The sequence below is a fragment of the Dendrobates tinctorius genome, unplaced genomic scaffold, assembly GCF_039654945.1.
Source record: "Dendrobates tinctorius isolate UK_male_01 unplaced genomic scaffold, ASM3965494v1 ptg000323l, whole genome shotgun sequence".
Taxonomy (NCBI): Eukaryota; Metazoa; Chordata; class Amphibia; order Anura; family Dendrobatidae; genus Dendrobates; species Dendrobates tinctorius.
Genome location: NW_027361990.1, coordinates 1,476,428 through 1,488,493, shown reverse-complemented (window position 1 = coordinate 1,488,493; position 12,066 = coordinate 1,476,428). Strand labels below are relative to the sequence as shown.

General features: G+C 52.9%; 1 protein-coding gene across 1 annotated transcript; it reads left to right on the top strand.

Annotated features, from left to right (window-relative positions):
* Positions 1-387: 387 nt before the first annotated feature.
* WEE1 (WEE1 G2 checkpoint kinase) lies at positions 388-9,682 on the top strand. The gene is made up of 11 exons (XM_073561637.1): positions 388-1,453; positions 4,923-5,128; positions 5,299-5,365; positions 5,445-5,617; positions 5,771-5,892; positions 6,177-6,323; positions 6,399-6,494; positions 6,573-6,658; positions 6,747-6,917; positions 7,140-7,285; positions 7,391-9,682. The coding sequence occupies exons 1-11, from the start codon at positions 1,103-1,105 to the stop codon at positions 7,539-7,541; spliced, it is 1,716 nt and encodes a 571-aa protein (XP_073417738.1). The 5' UTR covers positions 388-1,102; the 3' UTR covers positions 7,542-9,682.
* The last annotated feature ends 2,384 nt before the right edge of the window (positions 9,683-12,066 follow it).

The following is a 12,066-nucleotide window of genomic DNA, read 5'->3' as shown; positions in this document are numbered from 1 at the left end:
CCCTTGGTCACGCCCTTGCGGCCCCTTGGTCACGCCCCTGCGGCCCCCTGGCGTCTTAGGCCGGACTTCACCATTTCCACTGCTCATCTCTCAGTCCGCACATTCTGGATTATCAGGCAGTGTGCACACGCTGCGGAAAAGGTGCGGATTCATCCGCGCGGATTTTGTAAAATCTGCAGGTCAAAATACCTGCGGATTGCTCTGCGGTTCCTCAATGGAGGAGATGGCAAACCGCAGGAGAATCCGCAGAAAGAACTGACATGTCAATTCTTTCTGCAGATTGAAAACCGCAGATAATCAGCGCGGAAAATTCCGCACCGTCTGCACTGCGGTTTTTGATTCCCGTAGGGATCATGGTACTGTACACCAAAACCGCTGCGGAACCGCAGCAAAATCCGCAGCGTGTGCACACAGCCTAAGATGCCGGATCAGCAGCGGCTTCAGGGGACGGCTCTGCTACAGTTTGTCAGGAACCGCATGAGAGCGTCCCCCACACTGCAGATCCCTGCGGAGCCAAACACCCCATCACCCGCAGCAACAAAAGCCTCGTGCACACGCTGCGTCTTATTCCTCGAGATTTATGACGTAATTCCCGGGGAGCAGGAGGCCGAGTGACCGACTCTTTCCGCACACACCGCCCACAGCGGGCGTCACACCCTCGGGTCACACTCCGGACACCGCGTTGGGGGGAGGGGCGGAGGATGTTTGTCATCAATGTCATGTGACTCTGGCCCCGCCCCCTCACACTGACTTGGCGCCAAATCTCGCCGTCCGCGCACGAGGCTCTCTGGCGGCCGCTGCAGGAGACATTTTGAAAGCGGTTGTGAGCAGCGATTGGTCAGCCGCGGCTCCGCCTCCAGTCGTCAGAGCACCGCGCTCGCGCATTGGGCGTTCCCGGCCACGCCTCCCAGCGGCAGCCTCCTGCTCGCTCTCATTGGTCCGCTGCGTCCTCCACCCCCTGTGACTAACGGTCGCGCCAGGCTGACTGGCCGGAGAGTCCGAGCCGAGGATTCCCGGTACCTCAGCGCCGCTCCGAGCCCCGGATCATGGTGAGCGCCCCCGGGCGGAGACCTGCTGGTGACCCGCTCCGCCGACCGCGACCATGAGCTTCCCGGACATCCGCCAGAAGCTGCTTTTCAACGCCAGCGACTGCGAGGAGGAGGACGGCAACAGCACGGGCGAGGACTCGGCCTTCCAGGAGTCTGACTCCCCGAGCGGGCAGCCGCAACACGAGAGCCCGGGGCCGCGGCCCTGGGAGGAGGAGGAGGACGACGAGGAGGAGGAGGGCCTGGGGTCGTCACCGCTCAAGTCCCCCGGAGATGAACTGATGACCGGCTCCCCGCTCCGGAGACTGCGGCGGGAGGGCTCCAGCTCCCCGGCAACCTGCCCCGGCACCCCGCCCCACAAGACCTTCCGCAAGCTGCGGCTGTTCGACACCCCGCACACCCCGAAGGTGAGAGGAGCCCCGACAACCCCGGGGGGGGAGGAGAGGAGAGGGAGCCGGGGGGGGGGAGGAGAGGAGCCCCGACAACCCCGGGGGGGGGGGGGGGGTGAGAGGGAACCCCGGGGGGGGGGGGGGTGAGAGGGAGCCCCGGGGGGGGGGGGGTGAGGAGAGGAGCCCCGGGGGGGGGGGGGTGAGGAGAGGAGCCCCGGGGGGGGGGGGGGTGAGGAGAGGAGCCCCGGGGGGGGGGGGGGAGGGTGAGAGGGAGCGCCGGGGGGGGGGGGGGGGGGGGTGAGAGGGAGCGCCGGGGGGGGGGGGGGGGGGGGGGGTGTGAGAGGAGCCCCGGGGGGGGGGGGGGGGGGGTGAGAGGAGCCCCGACAACCCCGGGGGTGGGGGGGTGAGAGGAGCGCGTTTGTTGGGGGCGCGTTTGTTTGTATGACTGCTCTTTGACTCTTCTGTCGGTGCCTATGACAATTCTTCCCGTCTTGCTGCTGATTGGCTGTGGGGACTTGTTCGTTGTCTATAAACAGCAGGTTGCAGCCTCTGGGCGGCCCCGTGAAGGCGCGGGGTACGGTACATGCCCGGGACATGTCTTATATAATGTGACCACCCCCCTTGTATCGCCCCAGGGGGTCACATGTACATATAAACAGCGGTCGTGAGGGACGGTGGATTTCCCAGTAATGGTTATCGATGACACCGCTGTAATGACTGGGGCGTCTCTCCTGAGGTCAGGACCGTACGTGTCACTGTACACACAACTGGGGGTGGGGTGTGGACACCGAATCTGGTGTCAGGTGTCCCTATAGCCCCCCCGACCTGTACTGGGGGCTCTAATAATGCGGCGAGTGCAGTGTACCCCATTATTACATGTTCTTGTGTCTGGTGGCTCATACCATGACATGTAACACGTGTGTACAGGCAGCGCCGTGTGTATATCTGTATACTGCTGCCTCTATGTGTATGGCTGTATACTGCCGCCCCTCCTGTGTATATGTAGCTGTATACTGCCGCCCCTCCTGTGTATATGTAGCTGTATACTGCCGCCCCTCCTGTGTATATGTAGCTGTATACTGCCGCCCCTCCTGTGTATATGTAGCTGTATACTGCCGCCCCTCCTGTGTATATGTAGCTGTATACTGCCGCCCCTCCTGTGTATATGTAGCTGTATACTGCCGCCCCTCCTGTGTATATGTAGCTGTATACTGCCGCCCCTCCTGTGTATATGTAGCTGTATACTGCCGCCCCTCCTGTGTATATGTAGCTGTATACTGCCGCCCCTCCTGTGTATATGTAGCTGTATACTGCCGCCCCTCCTGTGTATATGTAGCTGTATACTGCCGCCCCTCCTGTGTATATGTAGCTGTATACTGCCGCCCCTCCTGTGTATATGTAGCTGTATACTGCCGCCCCTCCTGTGTATATGTAGCTGTATACTGCCGCCCCCCTGTGTATATGTATCTGTATACTGCCGCCCCCCTGTGTATATGTATCTGTATACTGCCGCCCCCTGTGTATATGTATCTGTATACTGCCGCCCCCTGTGTATATGTATCTGTATACTGCCGCCCCCCTGTGTATATGTAGCTGTATACTGCCCTCCCCCCGTGTGTGTATAGCTGTATACTGCCGCCCCCTGTGTATATGTAGTTGTATACTGCCGCCCCCTGTGTATATGTAGTTGTATACTGCCGTCCCCCTGTGTATATGTAGCTGTATACTGCCCCCCCTCCTGTGTGTATAGCTGTATACTGCCCCCCCTCCTGTGTGTATAGCTGTATACTGCCCCCCCTCCTGTGTGTATAGCTGTATACTGCCCCCCCTCCTGTGTGTATAGCTGTATACTGCCCCCCCTCCTGTGTGTATAGCTGTATACTGCCCCCCCTCCTGTGTGTATAGCTGTATACTGCCCCCCCTCCTGTGTGTATAGCTGTATACTGCCCCCCCTCCTGTGTGTATAGCTGTATACTGCCCCCCCTCCTGTGTGTATAGCTGTATACTGCCCCCCCTCCTGTGTGTATAGCTGTATACTGCCCCCCCTCCTGTGTGTATAGCTGTATACTGCCCCCCCTCCTGTGTGTATAGCTGTATACTGCCCCCCCTCCTGTGTGTATAGCTGTATACTGCCCCCCCTCCTGTGTGTATAGCTGTATACTGCCCCCCCTCCTGTGTGTATAGCTGTATTCTGCCCCCCCTCCTGTGTGTAGCTGTATTCTGCCCCCCCTCCTGTGTGTATAGCTGTATTCTGCCCCCCCTCCTGTGTGTATAGCTGTATTCTGCCCCCCCTCCTGTGTGTATAGCTGTATTCTGCCCCCCGTGTGTATAGCTGTATTCTGCCCCCCGTGTGTATAGCTGTATACTGCCCCCCCTGTGTATAGCTGTATGCTGCCCCCTCCCGTGTATAGCTGTATGCTGCCCCCCCCCCCCCGTGTGTATAGCTGTATGCTGCCCCCCCGTGTGTATAGCTGTATGCTGCCCCCCCGTGTGTATAGCTGTATGCTGCCCCCCCGTGTGTATAGCTGTATACTGCCCCCCCGTGTGTATAGCTGTATACTGCCCCCCCGTGTGTATAGCTGTATACTGCCCCCCCGTGTGTATAGCTGTATACTGCCCCCCCGTGTGTATAGCTGTATACTGCCCCCCCGTGTGTATAGCTGTATACTGCCCCCCCGTGTGTATAGCTGTATACTGCCCCCCCGTGTGTATAGCTGTATACTGCGTGCCCCCCCTGTGTATAGCTGTATGCTGCCCCCTCCTGTGTGTATAGCTGTATACTGCCCCCCCTCCCGTGTGTATAGCTGTATACTGCCCCCCCTCCCGTGTGTATAGCTGTATACTGCCCCCCCTCCCGTGTGTATAGCTGTATACTGCCCCCCCTCCCGTGTGTATAGCTGTATACTGCCCCCCCTCCCGTGTGTATAGCTGTATACTGCCCCCCCTCCCGTGTGTATAGCTGTATACTGCCCCCCCTCCCGTGTGTATAGCTGTATACTGCCCCCCCTCCCGTGTGTATAGCTGTATACTGCCCCCCCTCCCGTGTGTATAGCTGTACACTGACGCTCCCCCCCCCCCCCCCCCCCCCCCCCCCCCCGTGTGTATAGCTGTATACTGCTGCTGTTCGTGCAGTTTGCTGGACTGGTCTGTGACTCCAACCTGTGCTGGTGTTTTGGCTCTTGGCCCCCTCCCCCACTCCCCTGTGTTGGAATGTGATGGGGGAGGGGCGTGCTGCCCTCAGTATACAGCATGTGCTGGGCTCTGCCTTCTACCTCTCTGCACCAGTGCACATTCGCCTGTGGGAGCCCTGGGTGGGATCCCTGGGGGTCCGGTGGCCCCTAGTTTTCTGGCTTCTGTGGATTTTGCTGTGCTTTAGTGTCATCACGCAGGTGATCTCTGAACGGGCGCTGGCCGCCATTTCCTCCGCTCACCAGGAGGGGGCAGTCAGTCTCCCAACCCATTAATGTGCTGCCTCCTTTTCGCACAGAGTTTACTGTCCAGAGCTCGTGGCATCGGCTCCAGCGGATTGAGGAACAGAGGGGTCTCTCTTTTCCGAGATGTGGATAAGTCCGAAAGACATGACTTGGTGTACAGAGCCCCCCAAGTGAACATCAACCCCTTCACCCCAGTATCCTTGGATCTGCAGGGCTCCAGCGAAGGCTGTCGGAGGAGGAAGCGGGCGCATTGGAATGAGTATGTCTTCCCGCTTTGTTTCAGGGCCTGTCTTTCTCGTTGCCCCGCGGTCAGTCTTGGCCATAGTCCGCGGTCAGTCTTGGCCATAGTCCGCGGTCAGTCTTGGCCATAGTCCGCGGTCTCTATAGTTTTTCTGTTGCTTCTTGTGTAACGCTGGTTTTACTGTTCAGCTCCTGCGGTGAAGATATGGAGGGCAGCGACTGTGAGCTGCTGGAGGAAAGCGTCCGACCAGCTAAGGTAACTCTCAGTCTGATCGTGGCCGTCCAGTAGATCACTAACGCCCTGAGGACTAACTGTCATCCCCTTCCATCCACAGAGGATCACAATCACGGAAAGTAACATGAAATCCCGATACGCCATTGAGTTCCACGAGCTGGAGAAGATCGGCTCTGGAGAGTTTGGGGCGGTGTACAAATGTGTGAAGAGGCTGGATGGCTGCGTCTACGCCATCAAGCGCTCCAAGAAGCCCCTGGCCGGCTCTGTGGACGAGTAAGTGCTGTGGGGGGCTGTGACCAGCATCGGCTCCTCTGGTGAAGATTGAAGGCAGGAAAGCGCGAGCCATCACCGGGCTGGTGCCATGTGTGCTGCAGTCCACCCTGAGCCCCCTGCTGGCATCCCTGTAACCTGCCTTCTCTTTCACAGGCAGAATGCACTGCGAGAAGTGTATGCACACGCCGTCCTGGGGCAGCACCCGCACGTGGTGCGGTATTACTCGGCATGGGCGGAGGATGACCACATGCTTATACAGAACGAGTATTGTAATGGTAAGTGGTCTGCCAGACTTATGGGGGGGCCTCTGCGTTCATAGTCGGTGTGGTGTAATTCAGGGGCATCATATCGGACCACAGACCCTTTATAGTGCAGATCATTAATCCTTGTGGCTGTGATACAGATGTAACAATGCATGCACGTTGCGATCTGAATGGGGCTTATGCCTTCTGCTTGTGTGAACACAGCCTTAGATGATCTGCAGCCGCAGGACTTGCACTTGGGATGGAAAAGTCCTGGGTCTTTTCACAATACTGAGCGTCATGTTCTTGGTACCCAGGTGGCAGTTTAGCAGACGCCATTAGTGAAGACTACCGCACCATGCACTACTTCACCGAGCCGGAGCTGAAGGACCTGCTGCTGCAAGTGGCCCGCGGGCTGAAGTACATCCACTCCATGTCTCTGGTGCACATGGACATAAAGCCAAGTAAGTCTCTGTCTTCCTGTGGGCGCCTTGGCCGCTCTGAGCTCATCCCTGACACTGCGTCTTTCCTCCCCGCAGGTAACATATTCATATCCAGGACAGAGCTTCCCAGCACGACTGTGGATGAAGCGGACGATGAAGAAGGCAGCCCCCGAAAAGTGACCTATAAAATAGGTAATGTCATCGTAGATCGGAGTGATGGCGGGCGGGGAGTGATGGCCGGCAGATAACCAGTCGTTGTCTCCTACGCAGGTGACCTTGGGCATGTGACCCGGGTGTCCAGCCCGCAGGTAGAAGAAGGTGACAGTCGATTTCTGGCCAACGAAGTGTTACAGGAGGTGAGTGTCCTGACCCTTTTGGTGTGGCGACCCTGTAGGTTTCGAGTCGCGCTGGTCATGGAGGTGACATCTGATTTGTTCTAACTAGGATTATTCTCAATTACCGAAAGCTGACATTTTTGCCCTTGCTCTGACGGTCTGGAGCGCTGCAGGGGCAGAGCCGCTTCCAACTAATGGGGACCAGTGGCACGAGATCCGGCAGGGCAGGTTGCCCACCGTGCCGCAGGTGCTGTCCCAGGAATTCTTGGATCTCATAAAGGTGAGTGTGCGACTTGTCGTCACGTGTAAAACTCCCTGTAGTCTGTGACCAGGCAGATGACGATTGTAAGGAATCCATAAATGTTCTCCAGGCCTGCCGCTTGTAATCCGGGTGTACAGTATCCTGACACTGCCTGGTTACTCGCTGTGGCTACTGCTGGCCTTCTGGTGACTACCTGGATGATGTTCTTCTATCTGAACGTTGCTCGTCTTCTTCTTGTAGCTTATGATTACTCCAGATCCAGAAAAAAGGCCGTCGGCTGTGGCCCTCGTCAGGCACTCGGTTCTCCTGTCCACGTCCCGGAAAAGTGCCGAGCAGCTGAGGATCGAGCTGAATGCTGAGAAGTTCAAGAACGCTCTGCTGCAGAAGTATGGCTGTTAGCTGTATATAGCACAGTGCCGCTATGATCAGTCCAGTGTCTGCAGTGCTGCACTGTTCCCGGACTCTTGCTCACAATCTCCTTCTTTCTCCAGGGAACTGAAGAAAGCACAGATCGCGAAAGCCGTAGCCGAGGAGCGAGCGCTGTTTCCTGACAGAATGACCACACGATCAACATCGCAGAACAGAACCTCCCGCCTCATAGGCAAGAAGATGAACCGCTCTGTCAGCCTCACTATATATTGACGTGTATATAGACTGAAGACTGTAGCTTTTAATGGCCGCTGCCCATCCTGAGTATTCGTGCAGCGTGGGATGTGACTGGTCAGATCCTGCCACCAAGGAGGATGCGTGGCACATTGGCCTGAGCTCGCGATGCCACATGTGTGGCACTCGGGGCGTGACGTCGTTCAAGGAACGTTTAATGGAAGTCAATTCGGGGTCCACATTTCACCCACCTCTAGTGGGGTAAATCCTGCTGGGAATGAACTGCGGCCGTCGGCAAAGCAGCAGCAGGCGCGGCTCCCGGCGGCAGGTCCTGACTGCTCCCTAATGTGACATTACTGTAGTTATGGTTCCTTTTAGTTGAAATTCAATGGATTGTACTAATATGATGATCTCTTGTACAGGTGTATTATACATTTTTGCTTTCTTGTAATTTTTCTTTATAGAGACTGCAGGAGCCTCAGCGCCGGCCCTCGTTTGTCTCAGTACATTTTTATCTTGTGGTTTTTCTATATTCAACTTTGAGCACTTTCTCTGCACCGGGTGAATCCTCGGCGACCGCCTTGTGACATTTGCTGCTATTTTTTTGCTTTTTTTTTTTTTTTTTTTTTTTTTTTTTTTTTTTTTTTTACATTTTCTGTACAAATTGTAGCATTAAACAATCATTGTTGGTGACCCCAAGATAGCAACACACGGCCGCCCTCCATCCCCAGTGCGGAGGCGCAAAGATCAATTCTCCTGGATTTCTCATGCACCTTTTTTTGTACAATATATATATATATAATTTTTTTCGGGGTTTTGTTCATACTGGAAATGTCGGTCGTGCGTCCTGTCTGTTCTGTGTTATAAAGAAAAGTCTGTACCCAAAACGAAAGGATCAAAGTATCGTCTGCCAATGCAGAGTTCTGTTTCTGCCCAGCAGTCGCTGCTCTGCTTGTGTTTGGGTGTGATGGTCTGCAGCCGTATACGAAGGGCGCTCCGGAGTCGATGGGAGGTTGTCACACTATTGGCACCAAAAGAACAATGTGAACGGTGCCTCAGTAATTGGATTACTAAGTGTGTCGGACAGCACTGCGTCTCCTGGGAATGTGGCTATCTTTTACACAGTGGCGTTTCTGCACTAGAGATTTACATTGTCATTGGTTGTTTGCCGGTCTGGTATGTTATACCATAGGAGATGGTGGTTAAGGGGACGCAGATGGGAAAAGCGGAGACGAGCTGGGGCAGGTGGCGGACATACAGTCGTGTGTGGACTCTGTGTCCCAATGACTACTCGCATGTGGTTCATTGGGGTTTCTTGCCGCTCTGCTCCTCATGACATGATGGGTCACATAAGAGACCTGTCCGTTTAGTGGTGCAGGGTGGGGAGAAACCACAGGGACCTCTCCAGGCAGCAGCATCCCGGTCATCCAATGTGACAGAGTATAATTTCCTGAAATGTCACGTTGTGGTTGTGACTCGTTCGTGACAGAGGTATTCCCATCTCCCGAGATCTTATCCCAATATGTAGTAAGTGTAATAATCGCAAATACTTCCAATTAGAAATGTAGTATAGTTCTGGTTTGCAGTGTCACTTACCCCATGTCCAGGGCATTGCTAAACCTTAGGTCTCCATGGTTATGACCACTTACTGTCCCTTATGTGTGTGGTTGTAACCATAGATGCAGAAGCTCTCCTTCACAGTCAGAACGATACTACGTTTCTAATTGGAGGTATTTGGTAATATTACACTTACTACATATTGCGATAGGGTCTTGAAGATGTGAGTACCCCCTTAATGTGTCCACGTTTGCTTACTATTGCAGGTCGCAGGCCTCTTGCTTGCCATAGACTTCAGTGTAATTCGCAATGTGGCTGCCACTTGCATTTGATTTGGCTTTTTTCTCTCTTTACAAATTTGTAGCCGTAAGGCTCCGTTCCCACGATCAAGAAGTAGCCGCACTTTGGATGCAGCTGCTTATTGCTGCCGGCTGTTGGACGCAGGTGATTGCCTTCCCATCTTCTGTGCCTCCATCCTGCTCGGCTGCGGAACGTCACCGGTTGCCACTCTTTTTAATTGCAGCTCTGGTTTTAGCTTTCCATTTTACAGACTATTATGTAAGCTAGAAACCTGTAACTAGATGATTCTCTGTAAATAAAGTTCTCGTGCCTTCCTCCTCCTCCTTCATTGCTCTTGTTTTGTGAAATTTGCGTTCTCACATGGGTTTCTGTTAAAGCGCCTGTGATCAGGATTGTTCTCTCTGGCTATAGGCAGTGTCAGGTCGGCGTCGTTATACTTATTACACTGACACCTGGTGATGAATCCGTCTCATAGGTATTCATAATGATAAGCCATACAGATGAATACCCAATCAGAGCACCACATGCAGACCCCCACGGGCCGCTCCAGAGCTCGAGCAGATCATTAACTCAAAACTGAAAATACAGATTCCACAACAACCACAAGACTGATTCATCACCAGGTGTCAGTGTGATCAGTATAACGGCGCCGACCTGACACTGCCTGTAGTCAATGAGCACAATCCTGCTGACGGGCACCTTAAGGTGTCTGCCGTTATATAGGTAAAAAATGTCAGATCTAGTAGCAGAAACGGTTACCAAGTCTTGAAGGAACACTGGCCATAAAATGGGATCAAATGAGGTTTATGTCATCTAACAAACCTGAGAAGGAATCTTGTGATTCTCCCGCTGTTGTCCCTGTGCGCTATCCTCCTCCTTTGTCCTGTGCAGCAGGAGCCTCCCCCCGCTGTACGTTTGAGCAGAGCCAGACTCCAGTAAAGAAATACAACAGATCAGCAGCAGGTTCCCTTGCGGTTTTTTTTCTTAATCATTTTTCAACTAAATTCAATCTGTATTAACAGAAGCATACAGTCTAGATCACGTGAAGTCATTATTTCCCTCTACTCCTCTTTGGTCAGACCTCATATGGAATATTGTGTCCAGTTTTGGGCACCACATTTTAAAAAAGACATCAACAAACTGGAGCAAGTTCAGAAAAGAGCGACCAGAATGGTGACCGGTCTGCAAACCCTGTCTTATGAGGAAAGGTTGCAGGATTTGGCAATGTTTAGTTTGCAAAAGAGAAGACTGAGAGGAGACTTAATAGCTGTCTACAAATATCTCAAGGGCTGTCTCATTGTAGAAGGATCAACTTTATTCTCATTTGCACAAGGAAAGACTAGAAGCAATGGGAGGAGACAGATTAGATATTAGAAAAAATTTTTTGACAGAGTGATCAATGAGTGGAACAGGCTGCCACGAGAAGTGGTGAGTTCTCCTTCAATGGAAGTCTTCAAACAGAGGCTGGACAGACATCTGACTGGGATGATTTAGTGAATCCTGCTTTGAGCAGGGGGTTTGACCAGATGGCCCAGGAGGTCCCTTCCAAATCTACGATTCTATGGGGAACGTCTGCTGGAATCATGCACATCCAAAAACAGAAAAGATGACGGTGAAGGTCCGCTCCCCTCCGCACATGTTTTTGAGCTGTTTTTATAGCAACAGCAGAGTGTCTTCTGTATATCCTACTGATATTTCCATGTATAAAAATTAGACCGAGAGTAAATGTGGATGTAAAAGGGACGGAGCGGAATAAGGTCCCTCCTGTCTAATCTCGTCACAAATGCAATGTGCAGACCGGATATAACTTCAAGAGAAATGTGCTGTCTTCCAGGTGCAAAAATTAAAGATGTGTCTGACAGGATATCAGGACTCTTCAGACCTACAGATGACTACCCATTCCTGCTACTACATGTGGGGACAAATGACACCGCAAGAAACGACCTGGAAACCATCTGCAGAGACTTTGAAGACTTAGGCAAGAAAGTGAAAGAACTGGGAGCGCAGGTGGTCTTCTCTTCCATCCTCCCAGTGGATGGCCATGGAACAAGGAGGTGGAATAAGATTCTGCAGGTGAACAACTGGCTACGTCGATGGTGCCGTCAGCAACGATTTGGATTTCTGGATCACGGAGTGAACTACTTATACGATGGACTACTTGCTAGAGATGGGGTGCACCTTACGAAGACTGGAAAGCATGTATTTGGAAGTCGCCTTGCTACACTTGTAAGGAGAGCTTTAAACTAGAACAACATGGGAAGGGAAGCAAAAGACCAGAAAAAGCCATACACCTGACAAATGCTACTGAGAACTCTGCTATTAGAAGTGGAAAGGAAGAACAAAGACGAAAGAATCTAATTAAAAAAAATATTGGAGAAAGAGAAACCAATCACAAACTAAAATGTTTCTATACTAATGCACAAAGTATGGGCAACAAACAAGGAGAATTGGAACTACTAACACAGGAAAAGAAATATGATGTCATTGGAATCACTGAAACTTGGTGGGACAATACACATGATTGGAATACAAGACTAGAAGGATACAACTTATTTGCAAGAAACAGACTTGATAAACGAGGAGGGGGTGTCGCATTGTATGTTAGAAATGCGTATATCTGCACAGAGATTGAAGCTTCAGAGACTGGGAGTTCTGTGGAAACTGTTTGGGTAAGAATACAAGGACAGAACAATGGAAAGGACACCAT